Source organism: Urocitellus parryii, chromosome 5 (genome assembly GCF_045843805.1).
Source record: "Urocitellus parryii isolate mUroPar1 chromosome 5, mUroPar1.hap1, whole genome shotgun sequence".
NCBI classification, from domain to species: Eukaryota; Metazoa; Chordata; class Mammalia; order Rodentia; family Sciuridae; genus Urocitellus; species Urocitellus parryii.
Window position 1 is genome coordinate 97461373 of NC_135535.1, and position 20939 is coordinate 97482311.

Below are 20939 nucleotides of genomic sequence, written 5' to 3' on the forward strand. Positions count from 1 at the left end.
TTTATGTAAATTAACTCATTCGATCTTCACAGAAACCCTCGTATCATTACTATTATGTTAACCCAAAAGACACTCTTTCCACAGTAGTCTTTCTATGTGTTTATTTTACCAGCTACTAATCATTATGCTACCACCAAGAATAATAAAGGAGGTTCCAGAGGCCTTGTGAAATAGAGGTATATCAGGGAGATGCAGGTTGAAGGCCAAGGGGATGGTGCTTTTGTTCTAAATTGAAGTCTTTCAAACTGCCAGAAAATGTTTTGAGAAAAGTGGCTCAAAAAGGCATCTATAGCTGTATCTCCCCCAAACTAGTGGACACAGTAAATTTAAGAATTTCTTTCAGCTATGTCTGCTAATACAAATAACAGCATCTTCCTAAAGGTAGGCTTGAAATGTCATTTTTTTAGACCATTCCAAGTGTAGTTTAAAAAATAAATAGTACTAGAAACTAAAAAGTAAACATGTGCATGATTTAGCATTTCATCCTTGTGAGGTCAGCAGACATCTCCAAAGGAGCTAACAGAAGCAGGAGGATGGTTTTCGTTCTGAATGTTTGAAAGCAGAATGACCACTTATCTTTATAGACTTCTTCCCACACTCAGTGAAGGACCTGAAAATCATCAACGTCAAAGCCCAAGACCATGCATCTGTGTCTTGTGAGTCAGAGAGGCCCAAAGCCTCTCCCCATGCCTTTTTGAGTCACAGGACTGCTGTTTACATTTTAATTTTTTCCTGTAGTCTCTGCTGAGACTGATGTGCACAGGACCACCATTGGACAATGAATATTCCATGATGACAAATCTGATATTTCAGTCTACTTCTTCATGTGATATCCCAAGTATCTTTTCCTAGAAGAGGAAAAGAGAAATAAATTCTTAAAATTCCAAGTTTGATTCACCGTTGAAGTGAAAACATATGCTTAACTCTGCTCTTATCCCAGGCATGACCTGAGGCTGGAAGAGTATGTTGGGGGAGGGTTTGGAAAGGTGACAGACATCCTTGGTATGCCTGCAAGGAAAACATTAGCTAAGGTCTTATGTTACATATCCAGGGCTAACAGACTGGATCTTTTCTCCAAGATGGGAAGGCTTGGAGGCCTTTTTAAAAAATTCAACAAAGTACCAAAAGGTTCATGACTGTGAAGGTTGCAAACTTCTCCTTTTGAAGTGCTGCAGAAAGAAAAGAGGAGAGGTTGTGGACTGCAGGATAACAACATGAACGGTGCCCCCACCACGAGGAAAAAGAGGCCAGGAGTAAATTAAAATCTCACGGTAGCTTGATTAGCATGCTTGGGTGATGGAGTTGCTATCCATTCATTTGGTTGATTCTTTTACTATTTCACAAGTATTGGTTGAATATCTATGATGTAAGTAAAAGGATGTGAGCCATGGGAGATAAAAGGGGGTGTAAAACACATCATGCTGCCCTCATGGACTTATTTGCAGTTCAGTTGGGAAGATTAGATGCCCTCCTAGGAAATGTGGGATGTTCAGGTAGTTAGGAGCCCTGAGCTGCTAGTAGGCTTGTGCACCACTGAGAGCCACCAAGATACTAGGGGCCAATCGTCCCCTGATCCCTGTCCAGAGAGAGGGAGCACAGGTCCACATCTCCTTCAGACCCTTATAGCTTATATCAGTTCATAGCTGCTCATAAAGATTCTTTTATAAACATCTTTTTATTTTTTCAATCTGTTTCTGGCAGTTTGGAAAAATGAGTCCTTTCTCACACATTCTTTTTCTTCATTCTTCTAATTTCCACTTATATGTTCCAAATTAAACCTAACCATGGCCAAGAGTTAAGATTCAGGTTTCTGATATCCTGGATAAGTCATAAAATTTGGATGGAAAACTACAGAGGATAGAGAACTAACTAGGGCCATCAATTGTTAAAGCCTTGGGCAATCCTCTTTAGCATTTTTACTGAAGAATTTATTTTCTCTAACTACATCTGATTTTCTAACCCCAGAAGCCAAATTAAAATAATAAAAATACTTGTATTCACTTTTCTTTCCTTTTTTGATAACTAGAATGAGAACCACTATTTATATTTACTGAAATAAAATTATACCACAAAATTTACCCTGCTAGAGTATATAAGTTAGTTGCTTTCACTATATTCAGAATTGCATAACCAACACATCTGATTATAGAATATTTTCACCACTCCAAAAAGAAACTTCATGTCTGTTAGCAGTTACTCTCATTTCCTCATTCTCCGGCTCCTGGCAACAATCTACTTTTTTTCTCTATGAATTTGCCTGTTCTGGACATTTCCTGTAAATTCAATCATACAACATATGGTCTGACTTCTTTACTAACATGGTGTTTTTAAGGTATATATATATATATATATATATATATATATATATATATGTATATATATACTATCAATATATGTCAATATTTTATTCCTTTTTTATGGAAGAATCATATTGCACCATGTAGTTGTATTGATTGGTTGATGGACATTTCACGTGTCTCCTTCTTGGTTATTATGAATAATCAATTCTGCAATGACTATTGGCAGACAAGTGTTCTGTAGAAATGTGTTTTCAGTTTTCTTGGTTATAGGAGTGCTACTGGCAACACTTTGTGTTTTTGTTTTTGTTTTCTCCTGTGGTACTGGGGATTGAACTCAGAGCATTGCACACATTCAGCATGTGCTCTGCTGCTGAGCCACACCCCAAGCCCCTCATAACTCTGTATTTAACATTTTGGAGATCTGACAAATTGTTTTCCAAAGGGGCTGCACCATTTTATAACTCAACCAGCAGTGTTTGAGGGTTCCAGTTTCTCCGCATCCTCACCAGCTTTTATTTGAGCCATCTTGGTGGGTAGAGATCATCATGGTTTTGATTTGCATTTCCCTACTGCTGAAATGAAGGTGTCAAGCATCTTTTGTGTGCTTATTGACCACTTATACATCTTCTTTGGAGAAATGTCTATGTAAATCAATGGCCAAATTTTTAAAAATTGGATTACTTTTTGTTGTTGAATTGGAAGAGCTGATTACATTTTCTGAATATATCATTACTAAAATATGATTTGCAAGTATTTCTTTTCCCTACACTGTGGGGTTTCATTTCTTGTTTTTTTGTAGTTCTAGAAATGGAACCCAAGGCCACACATATGCTAGGCAAATGCTCTACAAGTGAGCTACACCCCCCAGATATGATTTTTCATTTTGCTGGTGGTAGAGGCCTTGGAAGCAGAAAATGAAACCCAATTTTTTTTGTTGTTGTTGTTATACTTTTGGTGTTCAACCACTGTTTGTTTTGTAGTACTGCGGATTAGGCTGGGAGGGCACTCTGCCACCATGCTATGCCCTCTCCTTTTTTCTTTTTGAGACAGGGTTTTACTAAATTACCCAGGCTGGCCTTCAAATTGCAATCCTCCTGCCTCAGACTCCTGAGTAGCTGGGATTACAGGCCTGTTCCACAGCATCCAGCCCACTAATTTTTTTTTAAAATGGAACTTTTATGACATTTCAGCAGCATTAATGAGTCAAATAGACTTAAGAGAGGTGGCCTGTGAACCCAATTGATACTTATCATTTCTTCACAGAAATGCAGTAATAGGACCAATGATGATTTAAAAATGAACACTTGAAGCATGGCTGGGAATTTGATCGTTGTATATTACTGTCGTGCAGCCATGAAGTGTTACAGCCAGAGACTGATGAGGCCACGTCAGATCCCATGAAGGGATCCAGGGAGGAAGATCAGGGAGAACCAAAGTCTTGTCAAGGAATCTGCACTCCTTTCAGAATGGGTTAAGGCAGCTTGGATTTACAATGCATAAGGGGGTTAGTTGTTCAAATCAGCCACTTAAGTGTTATATATGATAACACTTATGTATGCACAGTGCAAAAGTGGAAGACAGAAAGGAACAGTAGACTAGGTAATCCCAATGGGCAGCCACCGAAGACCATAGTGGGCACTTTAGCCCTGGAGGCAAGATCAACTGCACTTTTCTTCCAATACCCAAGAGACTAAGCCTGTTTGGAGGTCCCAGGGTCACTGTGAGCATGCCTAGTGTGAACTCAAGCTTCCTGTGGTCCCTGGACCATTCTCATGGAAGGAGGATTAATGATAATGTGTAGCAAAGTCCTGTCCTCCTGGGCCTCTGGGATCAAAGGTTCCGGGATATAGCAAAGGGTAGCTTTTAGACATGGCCATTTTAAGGAGCTCTCAGGGATAAAGGATGGAGGAGGAGAAGATGTCAGTTTTGATTGATACTGGATAAGTAAAAATAGATGAAAGTTTAACTTTTGCCTTTTGGTTTGTATCTCAATGTCCCTGTCAAAGTGAGTGGGTCAAAGTAGTGATGACAAAATACCGTGACCTCTGAATCTCTGCATGAGGATTAGCCCCCACAGTCTGTATCAGGGAGCGTGAGGCTCCATCTCCCTACCCTTGTCTCACTGCCAGACTTCCGCTGCCTTCAGAATTTGTGAAAACAGAAATTACATCTATCTAAACATTTAATATCTCAGCATCTCCTCATTTCCTGCTTTATCTGACCAGTCTCTTGGCACCCCCAGCCCCGCCCCCCGCATACCCTGAGAGAACTCAGTAAATATTTATGGTTGATGAAGATAATCACTAAAAGTATGTTTCCATCAATGGTGTCTATCTCTTGCCACTCAAGTGTCCTAAATCCATGAGAACTGCTTCACAGATGTGTTCCCTTCACTTTAAAAACAAACCCAAACCAAAAGAACCTTTTCCATCTCATTCCTTCTGAGTTCATAGAAGAATCATTTTTTAAATAGAAATGCACTTACCCATCCACCATGCTGCTGAACCCAGGGTGAGAAGTTCTCTTTCAGGTACTTGGTGCCGAAGCCCAGCACCCTGTTCATTGGGTGGTTGTCAATGGCTGTGAGCTTGCCTATGGCGTCTATGGCAAGGGCAGCCTTGAAACCCTGTGCCTTTACTTCTGTTTCTCCTCTGGTGTCCACATTCCCTAAGAACTGGTCTGTGATCGTCTTGAAAACAGAGTAGGACATAATATCCTGGAGGTTGCTTGGCAAAGTCTTGTCTTTCTTCAACTGTGTAGGAGAGGAGAAGCAGTCACTAAAGTGGCAACTTGGCTCACTGAAGCAGACAGAAGGCTACTCTCTAGCTTCAATGTGGGCCACTACAGAAACGAACGGAGGGGCTGGGGCTGTGACTCAGTGGTAGTGCTCTTGCCTAGCACGTGTGAGGCCCTGGGTACAATCCTCAGCACCACATAAAAATAAAAAAATACATAAAATAAAGAAAAAAAAAGAAACCAATGGAAAGAGGCTTGAGTCTGGTCTCAATCATGGTACAATGTCCCACAGAACCAGACAAAGGCATGGATCTGCTTTGTGGATTCATTTCATCTGGACAAAGAAGTGATTAAATTGAACAGTCCATTCATTCAACATTTAACAATATTTCTCGAGCACTTACAGTGGACAGGGACCATGGAGAATTGAGACTCGGGCCCTTACTCAGGGGACTTACAACTATAAAACAGAGGTAAGTGCTTTACTAGAGGTAAAAATGGACAGGATCTGAAGCTCAGAAGTCACTGTCTTGACTTGTAAACCTCTGCCCCTCTCTTCTTTGCTGTGCAATTTTGGGGAAGTTACTAACCTTTCAGGTTTAGTTTTGACATCTCTAAACCAGGATGATGATAGCACCTATAACACAGGGTAACTGAGTAGGACACTTAGCATAGTGCTGGATGTGGAGCAAGGGCTTTGGGAATTATCTTTGTGTGTGTGTGTGTGTGTGTGTGTGTGTGTGTGTGTGTGAGAGAGAGAGAGAGAGAGAGAGAGAGAGAGAGAGAGAGAGAGAAGAGACAGAGAGAGAGACTGGGGATTGCACACGCCTGGCAAGTGCTCTAACACTGAGCCATGCCCCTAGACCTTTTTAAATTTTTCATTTATTTAGCAGTACTGGGGATTGAACTCAGGTGCACTCCACCACTGAACTATATTCCCAGCCTTTTTATTTATTTATTTTTAGTTTTTATTTTGAGATAAGGTCTTGCTGACTTGCTGAAGTTCTTAATAAGTTGCGGAGGCTGACCTCAAACTTGTGATCCTCCTGTCTCAGCTTTGAGAGTAGCTGGAATTACAGGTAATGTACCAACATGCCAAGCCAATCATTTTTCAGGATTCTGTGGGAGCTGGGGGTTTCAGGAAGCCTCCCTGAAGTACACATGTTCACTTAAAAAATCAAATCCATTGGTTCCTTTCCCATTTTTCTACCTCCCACCATTCCTACAGCCTAGTATCTCTGTGCTTCACCTCCTGCAATGTCTGTTAGTATGATGATTGCCAAGTGAAAACAGAGATTTCTCAATAAGCAGACACTAAATGCTTATTTGAAAATCCTCTAGTTCTGTCCTTGAGGAATGGCACATTAAATAGATTTTCAGCAAATATTTAACAGGGGTAGCTGGGGAATGAGTCAGATGCTATATGAAGATTTTGGTCAATAGTGTCCTTTACCTGAGCCAAGCTCTCCTCCCAACTTCAGAGACACAGGGTCCTATTTGAGTTATAAATCTGAGCAGGAATGACCAACTTCCTACACAAAGAAAGGACTCTTCTTTAGTGGCCCAATCAAAGAAGTGAGGCTCAAAACCTTAGCCAGCACTTGGAAGTCTGAAGTCTGCCGGAACAGTGAAAGAATCAGATGCCAGAAAGAAAACATCTTCTGCAGAGCACCTCCCCTGTTCTGTCCCCTCTCAGTCACACCTGGCCCTGGCCTCTCAGGAGAGCTTCTTTGCAGATGCTCTGCAGCCAGGGCTGGTCGCCCCTCCTCAGTGTCAGTTTCCCACCATACAGTGGGAACTCACGGCCACATAAAACAAGGTCACACCTACCTTATGTTCCCACCAAAGTCTTCAATTGGGTAAACATGCCAAGGGAATAAGAACCAAAGTTTCTAAATAAATAATGTAAAATACCACCAAAGAAGATAAAGCATCAGGCAAAGTGAGGTTTCTGACCGTGGGAATTTATGGGATGGAAAGGAAAGCCTCTTCCTTCCTAACCAGAAGGGTTACCTTCACACCACCCCTCCCTGACCTCAGCTTGGCTACTGCAAATCTCTGCCTTCAGAATCCAGGAAGAGGAGGTGGCCAAGTCAGAGTTTCAGGGTTGTAAAATCCTCTGGAGTAAAGGAGCCGTCCTAGTTCAGGTCTGAACTGCTGGCTAGTTTTTGGCACCCACTTGCAATTCTAGTGACAATATCATCCTTTCACAGGCAGCCCTTGACCCTGAGGGGTGGCCTTGAGAACTAAAAACATTCTTCCAATGGGAAGAAATCAATTGCCCCGTAACTTCTGTATCCATAATGCTGGCTCTGGAGAAACTCAAGTTGTCCTCCAATCATGTATCACGTTCCAGTCCCTGCTTCCTTTGCATGTGCCCACCTCGCCATGTGGCCCCGAAGCTCACACACATGCAGTTCTTTTTTCTTTAGCTTGGTACATCTGTTTTTCATTCTGCAACTTTCAATACCCCTGTTTTTCATTCTGTACCATCTCCCAGGCCCTTCACCCTCTTGGTCATCATCCTCTGGGCACACTTCTGACAAAGCTGATGAGAAGAGCTGTTAACATGCTGTGACTGAGTAGGGTGGCCCACTAGTTCCTACTGTCTCCCCCTACTGCAGAAGCTGCCCTGGGCCTGACTTCCTCCCCATAGATCCTGGCAAAACAAAGGCAAACATCTACAGGCCGGATCCTGATTGACAGCCCCTACAGATGTTGCATTAGCTTGGGGGAAATGGACACAGAAGAGATGGCGTTCTTAAGAGAAGCTCTGTGATTACACTGGGGTGTGTGTGTGTGGGGGGGGGGGGTTGTCATCTCCTTTCTCTGAAAGCAACTCTCACAGATTCCTGATTAGAAAGATGGTTCTCAACTTGGAAATGGCAGGAAGTCTACAAGTTCTCCAAGTGGTACTGTCCTGCTTCCCTGGCCAAATGACTAGGAGAAGACTCTAAGCAGACCACAAATAGTTCAGCAACTGTAGGGGAGATGATTTCAGAAGTCTTCAGCCTTTGGTCCCCTGTGGAACATAGATATCCAGGCTGCAGGGCAAATGGGAGAGTCTAAACAGCACTGAGGATCAGTTACATGGGGAATGAGATTAATAATCCTATTCAGCAAATTTTAATTTACTGGTGTTTTTTTTTTTTCTTGCAATAACACAGCTACTTTTCTAGTTTCCAAAAATTCCAGGGAGGCTCCAGAAAGTTTACTTATGTTTTCCAAAGTGATTCATTTTTGAGATGCAGCCAGCATGAATGTGGACTCCAAGGGAAATAAAATTTAGGACTCAGTGGAAACCAGAACTTTGAAAAGGAATAAGGTTACAACCTGGAGTACAGTTCTACTCTTGTGCACTGGTACATGGAAGAGAAAGAAATCTCATTAGTTCAAGGTACTTCATACCTCTCTGTCCAACTGATCGCCTGAAAATTTCAGCAGCTCAACAATTTTGGATATTATTTCGTCTTCTCCATCTGTTGAGGGGAAAATGGCAGTTATTTCTTTCAAGAAAAGCACAAAATAGGGACTGGGGATATAACTCAATTGCTAGAATGCTTGCTTCACATGTACAAGCCCTTGGGTTCAATCCCCAGCACCACATAAAATTTAAAAAAAATTTAAAAAGGAAGAGAAAAACTCAAAATAATCTTAAATTTTCCCAGTGGTGATGCTTGTGGCTTGGTTTGGAATCAAGGAAGAGGAGTGATTTCTAATTCCTAGCTAATAAATTTTACCTTACTTCTTCTAATCAGACACAAACCATCTGAGACTCCTCTATAGTCCTTTCTTTCCTTGCCCACTAGCCCCTCCCCACCCCTCTGACTGTAAGAATGTTGTTGAAGATACATGATCCTATGAAGATATTAGAAAAAAATTTCCCTCTGGTTTTTATTTTGGTTTTATTATTTTATGTATTTTTTGGTGCTGGAGATCAAACCCAGGGCCTCATGCAAGTTAGACAAGCAGTCTACCACTGACCTACACCCCAGCCGTCCCTCTGGTCTGTAGCCTTTCTTTAGCAATGATGTTTTTCCTTATGGACACCACAGATTCCATACTGGATCATATTTTCACCTTTGTATCATCTACCAGGAAGAGCCAAATTTGTAGCTCAGATCTAAGGGAAGATAAAAATCTTCTGTCCTCCATTTGGGGATCAACCTAATTCCTAAACCCATCTTATTTTCCTATTTTTTTTTTCTCCTTATATGCTCTTTGAAATTTGATTGATTTTTAACTGACTGGAATGTAAACATGATATGCCATGTCTCTACAACGAGGTGGGATAAAATAAATGAAATCAATAAATCCTCCCATCCCCAAGTCTCCAGTGGTAAATAGACTGAAAATGGCTATCATTCTGCATAGCGTAGAGTTAGAACCAGGGAAGCAGACTGATTTTTCTTGTCTCACAACTTGCTGACAAACACGATGAGAAAAGTCATTGGAGGTGTGGCATGGTGGCACATGCCTATAATCCCAGGGACTCAGAAGACCGAGGCAGGAGGGTCACAAGTTCGAGGCCAGCCTCAGCAATTTAATGAGGCCCTGTCTCAAAATAAGTGTAGCTCAGTGGTAGAGCATTGGCTTTGCATGTGTGAGGTCCTGGGGTCTTGACCCCAAGTACAGACGGAAAAAAAAAAAAAAAGAAAGCAAAAAAAATGGTCACTGATATAGAATAAAATCCAAACAGAGAAAGGCCAGTTACTGAGAGAACAGTATTTCTTACTTATGGCCCAATCCTGAGGTCACGGAATCCACATTTGTCCACTTATTAAGAGGATCAGAGAAGAGAGGTCAGGGAATCGGTGTGGCCAGTCTGGTGAAGGGAGAGGGGAGCAGGACACCTGGGGCTCACATTATTTGAGAGCAGCAAGCGCAGACTGCTCAGTCTGGTGCTGCCTTCCTCTGGGAAGGCTGCTCTGGGAGAGCCCTGGATTCTTCCCGGGGGAGGAAGAGCACCTTCGCTTCCGCTTGGTGTAGGAGATCACTTCCCATCACTTCCTGCACTGGAGATAGCCATAAAGTATCGACATTTTCTTTTGGGCAGATTCAGAGGGCTCTTCCTCTCCTCCAACTCCTCACCCAAAGCCTCAGTGGCAGTGTGTGTGTGCCCCACAGTAGGGCAGAAGGTGGACAAAGCCACTGCTGGGTGCCAGCAGTTACAGGGAGACCTTCTGCCTTGATCTTGAAGGTGCCTCCAACCCAGGAGCCACCTCTGCCTTGCAGCCTCCACGGGAGGTGCTGGGGAGGAAATCACAGGAGAGGAACCTAGTTGGTAAGGAAAGGCAGGAACCAGCTTTTCTTCCTGTGGCACTTGGTCCTTCTCTCCTTAATTCTCCCCTCAGAGTCCCCAGCTGCCATAAGTCTCATGGGGCCTATACCCCTAGCTACAGCTATTGCTATGGTCTTGGTGACAACTGACCTAGTCTGGTCACTACTTCTCAGTTTTGCTTCATGTTCTTCACCAGACCTGCTATTTGACAGACCCCTCCTTTTCCATAGGATCCCAAAGCAATATTTAAATCTCTGGGTTGATGTTCCAACTCTATCCAGTGCAAACTGGTCCAGAGCCATTGGTAACAGGGTCCAATCTAATCAGGCATCCCACGTCTACCAGGACAAGGTTGAACGCACACTTCGTGTTTCCTCCTCTTTCACTGCAAGGAGACTTTTTGACTCAGCAGTGAGCTCTGCATATGGGTTCATCATGTTGGTGTAGTCCCCGTGCCTTGGGCAGTTCTCAAACTGTAGCTCAGTGCCTAGAGCATGTTGCTGGCAGGTCTGCTGAGACTTGCAAGTTTCAGAGCGCTGAGCTAAACAAACACATGAATACTTGTATACCTCTGCTGGCACACTCACCCAACACAAACACACGGAAGGAAGATTTACCTTGCTTAGAACTTGTACCTGTAACTTTTAAGCTTTCTTTTGGGGTACGAGAACCTTGTGGCACAAATTTTAAGCTTTCTTTTTGGGTACGACGACCCTGTCGCACAATTTTATCTTTGAATTCCAAGCCTCCTCCCCGGAGGCGGGTCCTTTCTGATGGTGGCCAGGAGTGAACAATGTCAGCCACTCGGTTGGCAATGGAAGCAACTTTGGGGTCCACATCTGAAACAAGAGAAAATGGGGCTGAGTGGCCTTTCCCAGAATGTCATCTGGCTCGTTGGTATGCAGTTTCCTGGAATGAAGAGGTCACCCCAGAATGAGAAGAAATTGCCCAGGAGTGAGAGAGAGAGAGAGAGAGAGAGAGAGAGAGAGAGAGAGAGAGAGTGTGTGTGTGTAGGGATCATTCTTCAGAAAGGGCTGGCAGTTGCCTGGCAGAAGCTGGGATGCAGGAGGAATATTCAGAAGAATGATTGTCCCCTTGTAACAATTACCTATTTGTATCCCATTCTGACGTTTTCCAAATTATGGTCCCCTTTCCCCTTTGCAAAGGAAGACACACAAAAGGAAATGTTTTAATGGAATGCTCATTATGATTTTATTTTTATTCTTTATTTTGTTTTATTCTTTTTATTCTTTATTTTGTTTTATTCTTTATCTTATTTTGATTTGGGAAATGTCCCAGACGTTAGGCCATATTCATCGCCTAAATTCATTATTAAATAAACCCTTAATTCCACCTGCTTGTAAAATCACATGTCTTTCCTCCATGTCCACTGGGAAGCATTCAATTAACGCTTAGGGGTAAACAAGGACACACAGAGTACGACCCATCCTTCAAGAATTTATAATCCATGAAAAGGGTTGTGCATTTGCAGGCAGAGGTATAGAATAAAGCATTTGGGAACAGGAAAGTTTACATGGCATTGACCCCCTGAATGTTGTAGCCGGCCAAAGACAAGTCAACTTTATACCTGGTTGGGGATGGGGTAGAGCGTGGTGGGCAGGTACATGGCTAACTTGTTGGGTAGTAAACTTTTCCTTATTGATGTGTCACTAAGTTCTTAACTGGTAGAAGCTTGCACAGGTTCTGTCTTTGGTGCCATATGGAGCAGCTGAGTTGTATCATGTCTTATTTGAAAAATAACACTAGCTTATTATTCACAAGACTTGAAGATAGTCATGGAGTAGAGTTTTGGCCAGAAGATTGATATACCCAGGGGAAATCCTAGACTCTGTAAATCATGATAGATAAGAGACAAGGCCTAAGTCCTGGGAGGAATGTGTCCTAAGAGAAACAGGCAGGGCTGCCAAGACAATCTCCAATCCTCTGTCCCTGGCATTCTTCCCTAGCATGAGAGCTTCAGCGCCCTCCTTTGCCTTCACTGGCCACTCACCAGAGGACCATGGAGATAATGCTCTATCTATCAAGCCTTCCGTAGGTGGACACCTGGCTTAAAAAAGTGGTATTCCTCATGCTCAAACCACAGGGTTCAAAAACTGGTAAGGAGTGAACTGGAGAGAAGTCAAGGGGAAAGGGGTCAATACTCTTCCTTCTCATTTTAACAACCAAACCAAATGTACTTCCCACTTTAAAATCACCTTATTGCAGCCAAACGAACCTCCTGCTCCACACTGGCTACCATGGCCTCTGACAAGGAAATGGCAAGAAGCTGATTTCCCAAGCTAAGTGTGCAGTCTTATCGGGAGGTGAGACAGGACGGCTTAACGTGTGCTCCCTCTGTTACCTTGCACAGCCTCTCTAGGGGTATCGTGTGTGATTCTCCCACCTGAAGTCACCCTGTGTCCATCTTCATGATGAGGGGCCAGGCTGATGAAGAGCCTCAAAGGCTGTTCCTCATCCCTTTTAGCACAACCAGGGTAATCTCAATTTCACCAGCAGGCCTAGGAGTACCCAATGCCTATTAGACTAACCTGTAGCTAGTGTGCTCATTTCTGTGGATCTGTGAACATGAGTGGACGATGCAGAGGAAATATGTTCAGATCAAGTTAGATGAAAACTTTCTCAGATGGACTAGCTAACATTCCCATCCAGAATACCTTCACTTAAAAAAAAAATGAAGGGAGGAAAGATTCTAGATATGGTCCTATCGGATAAGTAAGGAATATTGGATGGGGGTGAGGAGAGAACAGAAAGTCTGTCCATCCTCGAGCGTCTATTTTGGGGGATATTGTGGGGCCAAGAAGAGCAGAGAGCAGGATTTGGAAGGTGCTTCTCAGTCCTTGACCTGAGACATTAGCTTTAAAGAGAAAGGGCAGGCAATTGGGGTGTGATTTCCATATAGAGAGTTTGCTATTTCCCACTTAGCATCCATATTCTCCTTCCTTAGTAATAGTCTCGGAAAATGTGAAAGGCAGCTGTGGTACCCAGCTCAAACAAATATATCCCGGCCTTCCTTGCAGCAGTGGGTGACAAATGAGATATAAGGAGAAGTCTCAAGAAGGCTCTCTGAATTATCTAGCTAAATTTTCTAGAAATCAGGCACCTGGGACCTTCCCTTGTTTCCTTTTTCTTCCTGCTTAAAATGTAGATAGACTGGTTGAGATCTGAGCAGCTACTTTGGAAGTCACTAGCTAAGGCGGGGCAGAATTCCTAGGAATCCCTAATGACTTCATGGAGCAGCCGTATCAGATTTGGGCCTCCACGCTTTGGTCTTCTTTTATGGGAAAGAAAAGTAAACCTCTATGTTATCTAAGCCATAATTGTGTGGATTTTCCACTCTATCTTGCTGAACCTAATCTTTTTTTTAAAAAAAATATTTATTTTTTAGTTGTAGTTGGACACAATACCTTTATTTTATTTATTTATTTTTACGTGGTACTGAGGATTGAACCCAGGGCCTTACGCATGCTAGGCAAGCGCTCTACCGCTGAGCCACAACCCCAGCCCTGAACCTAATTTTAACTATAACAGTCCACATAAGAAATCAGAGCTGTAGAGAAACAAGATTCACAAGTCACAGAACCTGGGCTGATAGGTTAAGCTACGTGTTAACTTCCATTTCTCTACATCTTGAGAACTCTCACCAGAACGTTCTGGTCTTGGGATGTACCTCACTGTTGCCACTGAAGATTGGATCTGAGTACTGGAGGCAGCACAAGGTTATGTTGTAGCCTTTAGTTAAAAGAACCAGGTGAAACTAAGCTCTGCCTGATGTGTGGCAACACAGAAACAGAATGTGAGGCTCCCTTGGGTCACACCCAGTAAAACCAACACAATTAACATAAAAACCACATAATTAACTCAACAAGAAAGGGAGGAGAAAGAAAAGGGAGAAGAGAAGATGAGCTGTACATAAGTGTTTAAAGCAAAGTTTCCTTAGGAGATTTGTGCGCGCGCGCGCGCGCGCGCGTGTGTGTGTGTGTGTGTGTGTGTGTGTGTGTGTGTGTGTATTTTAGCCATAGATATTATTCAGCTTATAAACCCTCTGCTTTTTAAATTTAATATTTTATTCTTAATCTCAAATAAAAGTTAATTTTATTAACCTACCCCCCTCCCCCCCCCAAAAAAAAGCAAAGAAGCTACTTTTGAAACTTCAGAAAATTAAACAAGGGCATGTGATTCTTTAGTAAATACCAAAATACAAAATGTCATTTATCCCAGGAAATGTCTAAGAGTGAAAGTCTGTGGAGACCTTTGGTCTCTGGCACAATCCACATGGTAGGCCTGAAGGCCTTTCTGTCTGCTGCAGGGTTCAGACACACACACACACACACACACACACACACACTGGTCCAGTAGAGTCACCACGGTTGCCACCCTCAGCTGCACAGAGTGCAGAGCGCAGATGCCCTGCTGTGAAGGTTAGACAGAGGCCTAAGGATGATCTCTGAGAGGTCCAGGTTCTGCATTTCCTTTGGCCAGGCCCTCATATTACCTGTGCAAAAAGGTCCCCCATGCAGTCCTGACCCTGATCTTCCCTGGTCTAGGCGTCTACAAGTCTAACAGGAAGTGGACATTTCCCTGATCCTAACAGGTTTTCTCAAGCTGTTCACTTGTGGGCTGATTCTCCAAGAAAATCAGGACAATCATATTTTAAAAACGAGACATTACTGCCACCTGTTGACTCTTTATCAACAAGTTACCCAGGGCAATCCAGGGGGCTTTCTGTTCAAGTGTGGGCATCTTTGCAGACGGAAACCCTGTGCAGGGCCTAAGAGGTCAGCTAACTTGGGAAGGGAGGCAGCCTCGGCCCCTGGCCAGGGCTCTTCCCTGTGGCTGTGTGGCTCAGGGGATTAGGCATGTGAGCAGCAAGCTTATTAACTGACAGTGGAGCCAGGAAACCAGTCCCGGCACTCCTCACTGCCATCTTCTTCCTCTCCTGCAGTCTCGAGCAGAGTGGGGCAATTATTACTGAATACTACCCAATTGGAAAGTTGCAGCAGGAGTGCCCCAAGGCCTGTCTCTCCCACGTGGGAGAGATGAGTTGTTGTGCACAGACAGAGGGGAAAGATTTGGGTGTGGGAGAGAAAAAGTTCCCGAAGCTTACCTCCATTATCCAGGTGCCGTTCCACACTGGAAAGGGACCGGGACCACTGCTGACCGTGGATACCACCCTGAGCTGCCACTTCCACGGGGCCCTGAAAACAGATCTGAGGTGAACTCTGTGGACTCTCCTCCTTCTCCGTTCCTCCAAAGAGAGTTTTCCAAGAAGGTTTTTTCTTGCCAAGCTGTATGGGCTTCTCACTCGATGAAGATTGTCTGCAAGGCCATGGCATCTGGGTCCATGACTCCGCTGCCCAACTCCCCAGTCCCTTCTGGGACAAACTTCTTGTTCTTGGCAGCTTGGGTGAGAAGACAGCAGGGGCGCTCTTGAGGACGTGGTATTTGGTGTAGAATGCCAGGATTTTGAATTCGATGCTGTTGGGGTCATCATCGTCCAGGGGGATGTCTTCTAGGTCACAGGTGCTGGTGCTGCACATGGTGGGCTGTAACGACAAAGTCCACATGTTTCCTTCTCTGTGTGGTGACATTGATTCTTTGTAGGGTAAGAGACAGGGTGAAAACAATATACGCTTCCTGTGCACCTATTCTGTTTTGCTGGGCAGCCAGGGATAAAGCAGAGATGGAATAGCCACAGTCTGACTGTGGTGGGAACAGAGAGATGAGCATTGATTCCAAAGGAAGAGAATGAGATCAGAGCTGTAATGAAGACTGTGGGTAGCCCAGCACATCGGGTAGAGGCAGGTCAGCTTCAAACATAGGAGCCAGTAAGGGCTTCCTGAAAGATGGAAGGTTTAGACAGTGGGCTAAGAACTGAATGTACAGGGAGTAGAGTGGGGGACTTGTTTGAAGAGTAGTGTGAGGATGGCAGGCATCAGGAGGGGATGCCTGGACATAGTGGAGGGAAGATAAATCAGGACTGGATTGTGGAGGCCTTTGAACATCAGCAATACAGCTTTGCATTTTCTCATGTCAATCAGTACCTTTCAAAAGCAGCCATAGGGCTGAGGAAGGGGGGAAAGGTCTTCTTGGGAGAGGATGGGTGAGCAAAGGGGGAGGACAGTCAATGTCTGAGCCCACTGACCCTTCCCTTCCTCTCTCCTTTGTCCTGTGCCCTCTGCTTTAGTTTGTCTAGGTTTGATGCTATTTCCTGCTCTATTTGGAATTCCATGTAAGATTTCATCTCATAAAAACATCTTCTTGTTGTTGTTATTATTATTACAAATTTGAAAAGCACTGATGGAGGCAATGGAGAGCTTTCCATTGTCATTGTTTTGGTGGGAGAGTGATTTGTTCACAGGCATGCTTTATAAACATGGAACACGCTCTAAAATGGCAGGAATGGAAGTGTTTCATCTTGATTTCCATCCAAATAATTAAATAGAGATAATGAACTGGTTTTTTTTTTCAATTTTTTTCCTGGTCAAGCTTTCATAAAGTAATTTCTTTCTAGTTTCCTGCTAGGAAAACATTTATTTTTTGCTAATAATCTTCTTTGCTTTTTTCTGTTATAGGTTAAGGACTATATTTACCTTTTTTGTCTCTAATGCTAGAAAGCCCAGTTCTACTTGTCTGCCACTGGGTTAAAATTCATAGCCAATAGACATATTGGAAAACAACTCAGGCTTTTAGTCCAATAGTCTTTTTTTTATTTATTTATTTATTTATTTTTTTTTATTGGTCGTTCATAACATTACATAGTTCTTAATACATCATATTACACGGTTTGATTCAAGTGGATTATGAACTCCCGCTTTTACCTAGTCCAATAGTCTTGAGTTCAAATCCTGGCCATGCCAGTGATACCTTTCTGACCTAGGGTGGATTACTTCATCTCCCTGAACTTGAGCTATCTGTAGGTAAATTGTAAGTCATAATAGTCATCTTGCAGGGATATTGTGAGGGTACAGGATAATGCATGAGAAGTCTTGGCACAGAATCTTGCTCAAAAGTGGTAGCTGTTCTTTTATTCTACTACAAACAATCATGCATGCATCAATTAATGACAGGAATGTGTTTTGAGAAACACATTGTTAGGTGATTTCATTGTTGTGTGAATGCGGTATGCTTTTATGCAAACTAAGAGGGCTATGACGGTACTTGGCAATATAATCTTATGGGACCATCCTCACATCTAGGTCCATGTGGACCAACATGTCCTGATGTGGTACATGACTGTGGAACTGTCATACCAGGCCCTCTGGCTCTGTCACTGGCATGACTTTGACCCAGGTTCCCTTCTCTTACTGCACCTACTGATCTTTTGGTACGATGGTAAATAAGCTGTAGTGATATTGATGGGATGGACTGGCAGGCCCCTCCTTTTTTCCCCCCTGTACCCTGTCATACCAGGACCAACCTGTAAAGGAACAGGACAGTAACTGCAGTCCAGGTTTGAAGTGGTGTGATGTGGTACAGAAAAATTGGATAGGTGTCTGTAGGACCACAGCCAGGGTCCTGCTGCTTCTAACTTGCTATGTCCCTGGGCATGTCAGTTGCCTTGGTACTTGGTTTACATATAGACTGAGAATATTCTCTACTTCTGCTATTTGAAGGAGTTGCAGGGGCTGGAATATCTTCCCTGCAGGTCTGCGGCTGCTTCCTCTTCCCATCGTGGTTTCCCTTCCTGTATTTGAAAGAGACTCTTGCTGGCTGAAATAGGAGCTGTTCATCTGAGGAACAGCTCCTTCATGGGGCCCTGAGAAAGCAATGGTACCTGGCTAGGTGAATTCTGATGGAAGTGAGGTTGGGGAGCTGCAGGGGGCTGTGCTAAAGTGTCAGGTGAAGATGCAGGCGCAGAAATGGATCTCCCAATGCAGCAATGGGCAGAGTTGCAGAACCCAACACACCTACTACACATGCAGACAAATTTGCACAACTTCTCGCAAGCACTACAGACCTGCCTCAGGTAAGTGAGTGTAAGCTTGCATAATACTTGAGGAATATGACATGAATGGGGACCATAGCCTCCTTCTTCCTCCTCTTCTGTTTCTTCACATTTCTGACCTCTTGCAACACTTGACAATCTGTCTTCCCTTGACTCTCCCAATTTCTCACTTGTATTAGGTGAACTTTGGCTCTGTCACTTCAGTGTCTCAAAAAACATGCTCCTTTCCCCTTTTCCACCTCTGCCCCTCCTCCCACAGGTACCTTTTACAGGTCAGCTGGTCTCCCTCTTCTAGCATGTGGCCTGGTCCTGACTTTATCACACATTTTGTGTTCCTACACACTCAGTCCTACTTCCCTGTTCCAGGCCACCATCGTCTCTGACCTGGAACACTGCAAGATCTTTTTTCCCCCCTCCTATCCTTCCTCCAACCCAGACTCCATCAGCAGCCAAATGATCTCTTGAAAATATACAGGATAAAGTCTGGATCATATCAACAGCATCTGAACTCAATGACCAATCTTCTCTTTGCTGAAGGTGAGACAATTATTATGTGCCCACCCTTACGTGATGCAAAAAAAAAAAAAAATTAGATCTTAATTATTCAAGCATTTAGATGTAAGTACAGTTTGCAGAAAATGCAGGGGATAGAGGAATAAACTGATGACATAAGGAAGCAATGGTACAAATTCTGGATATGGTAAATTCTACAAGATGAATGAACTAATTTCTTCAGCAAATATATAGCACATGCACACACATTCAATCACACACAAGGGGAGAGGGGAACTGTTATAGACTAAAAGAGACTTAAGAAACTTATCAGTCACACACAACGAATGGTCCTTCTTTAGATTTAAATTCAAACCTATTTACCATGCAATGGTACAGATGTTTTTGAGACAATAGGGGAGATCTGAATATGTGTCTTTTAGATGGTTCTGAGGAAATATCAATAATCTTGTTAAATGTTTTTCAAAAGTATTTATTTGAAAAAGTCTATACATGGGCTGGGGTTATGGCTCAAGCGGTAGCGTGCTCTCCTGGCATGCGTGCGGCCCGGGTTTGATCCCCAGCACCACATACAAAGATGTTGTGTCCGCCGAAAACTAAAAAATAAATATTAAAAATTCTTTCTCTCTCTCCCCCTCTCACTCTCTCTTTAAAAAAAAGTCTATACATTTGTAAGCATATATATTCCATATGCATATATGATAAGAGCATATTTACTGCAAAATATGAAGACATTTTGGCTGACTTTCCCAGAACCTAGTATTGCACTGGACACATAGCAGGTGCTCAATAAATATTTGATGAATGAGTGAGTGAATGATTATAGGTCTGCCAGGTGAAACACAGGATATCTGGTACAATTTGAAATTGAACAAATAAATTTTATAAGTAACAAGTAAATTTTAGTATAAACATGTCCCAAATAAAATATTATATTAAACTAAAAAATAAAAATTTGTTATGTACCTGAAATTCAAACTTAATGGGGAGCCTTGTATTTTTATTTGTTAACTCTGAAAACCCTGTGAATGAAGGATGTGCTGAGAAATCCCGAGATCTGTGGTATGAGGGTTGAGACGAAGGAACTGAAAACAATCAAGAGAATCAGCTGAAAACAAATTGAGGCTGTAGTGGGTTCAGTGGTCACAAGGATGAGCAGCAGGTGCAGTGGGCAGGAGGCTGAGCCCAGGCAAAAGACCGGAGCTGGAATTTCTCAAGGCAGGATTCATGAGGTTTTTAATATGATGCTTCCTTTTAAATTGGGCATCTCCAGACATAGTAGGCAGGAAGTACACTCTGGTCCTGTAGGAGGAATGTCCTTGGGTAGGAAGGGTGAGCCCTTGTCTTGAGTGTGTGTTGTTAGTGGAGAGAGGAAGGGTCTGGCTTCTTTGAGAAATAAGTTTGCTAAATGCTGATTCAGGAGCAGCATCAGAAATGTGGGGACTGCAGGGCATAGTGGTGCACATCTATAATCCCAGCTATTTAGGAGGCTGATGCAGGAGGATCACAAGTTCCAGGCCAGCCAGGGCAATTTATAGAGATCCTTTCTCAAAATTAAAAATGAAAAGGTCTGGGGAATGTAGCTCAGTGGCAGAGCACCCCTGGGTTTAATCTCCAGAAAACACACACACACACACACACAAACAAAAGTTGGTGGGAGCCACTAAGGACAAAATGGTGCTTATGGTTCTTTCACTTCATAAATGAGAATCTGGTGTTTTATGGGCTAGAAAGGAACTGAAGACTTGGCCCGATCAACTGGCAAAGCCAAGAGTGAGAGAAGCAGAAAGGAAGGCAACACTTGCTCAGGCCATGGATGCAGAATGTGGCTGTAGAATGAGGGAGGAGGGACAGGACGCTGTAATCAGAGCCTGGAATGTACATGAGTGAAAAGAACAATGCAGACATAAAGATATTAATGTGTAAGATACTTCAAGTGTATTGAAGAAGGGTAAGTGAGCACTCCTGCTTAATTGATAGCTAAGTCTTACTTTAAAGCAGCAATGAGCAAGTCAGTTTATAACATATTTGATCCAACCTGCTCTCAGCAACTCCTGAGGACATTTCACTTTACAGAAGTCCAACTTCTGGAGTTAAGGAATCATAAACTATAAATGAACCCTGAGCACTGGTTCAGAATCCG

General features: G+C 43.1%; 1 protein-coding gene across 3 annotated transcripts; it reads right to left on the reverse strand.

Moving 5' to 3' along the window:
• Nucleotides 1-809: 809 nt before the first annotated feature.
• On the reverse strand, nucleotides 810-15875 carry Bcl2l14 (BCL2 like 14). 3 transcript variants are annotated; one of them, XM_026412114.2, is made up of 6 exons: nucleotides 15443-15875; nucleotides 11028-11156; nucleotides 10339-10380; nucleotides 8445-8515; nucleotides 4786-5052; nucleotides 810-848 (listed from the first exon to the last, which is right to left on the reverse strand). In XM_026412114.2, exons 1-6 carry the CDS (start codon nucleotides 15873-15875, stop codon nucleotides 810-812), a joined length of 981 nt encoding a protein of 326 aa, XP_026267899.2. The 3 variants fall into 3 exon arrangements, with proteins under 3 accessions (XP_026267899.2, XP_026267898.2, XP_026267897.2); XM_026412113.2 differs by lacking the exon at nucleotides 10339-10380 and adding an exon at nucleotides 10935-10952 and having other exon boundaries at nucleotides 10989-11156; XM_026412112.2 differs by lacking the exon at nucleotides 10339-10380 and having other exon boundaries at nucleotides 8445-8542; nucleotides 10983-11156.
• Nucleotides 15876-20939: the final 5064 nt, after the last annotated feature.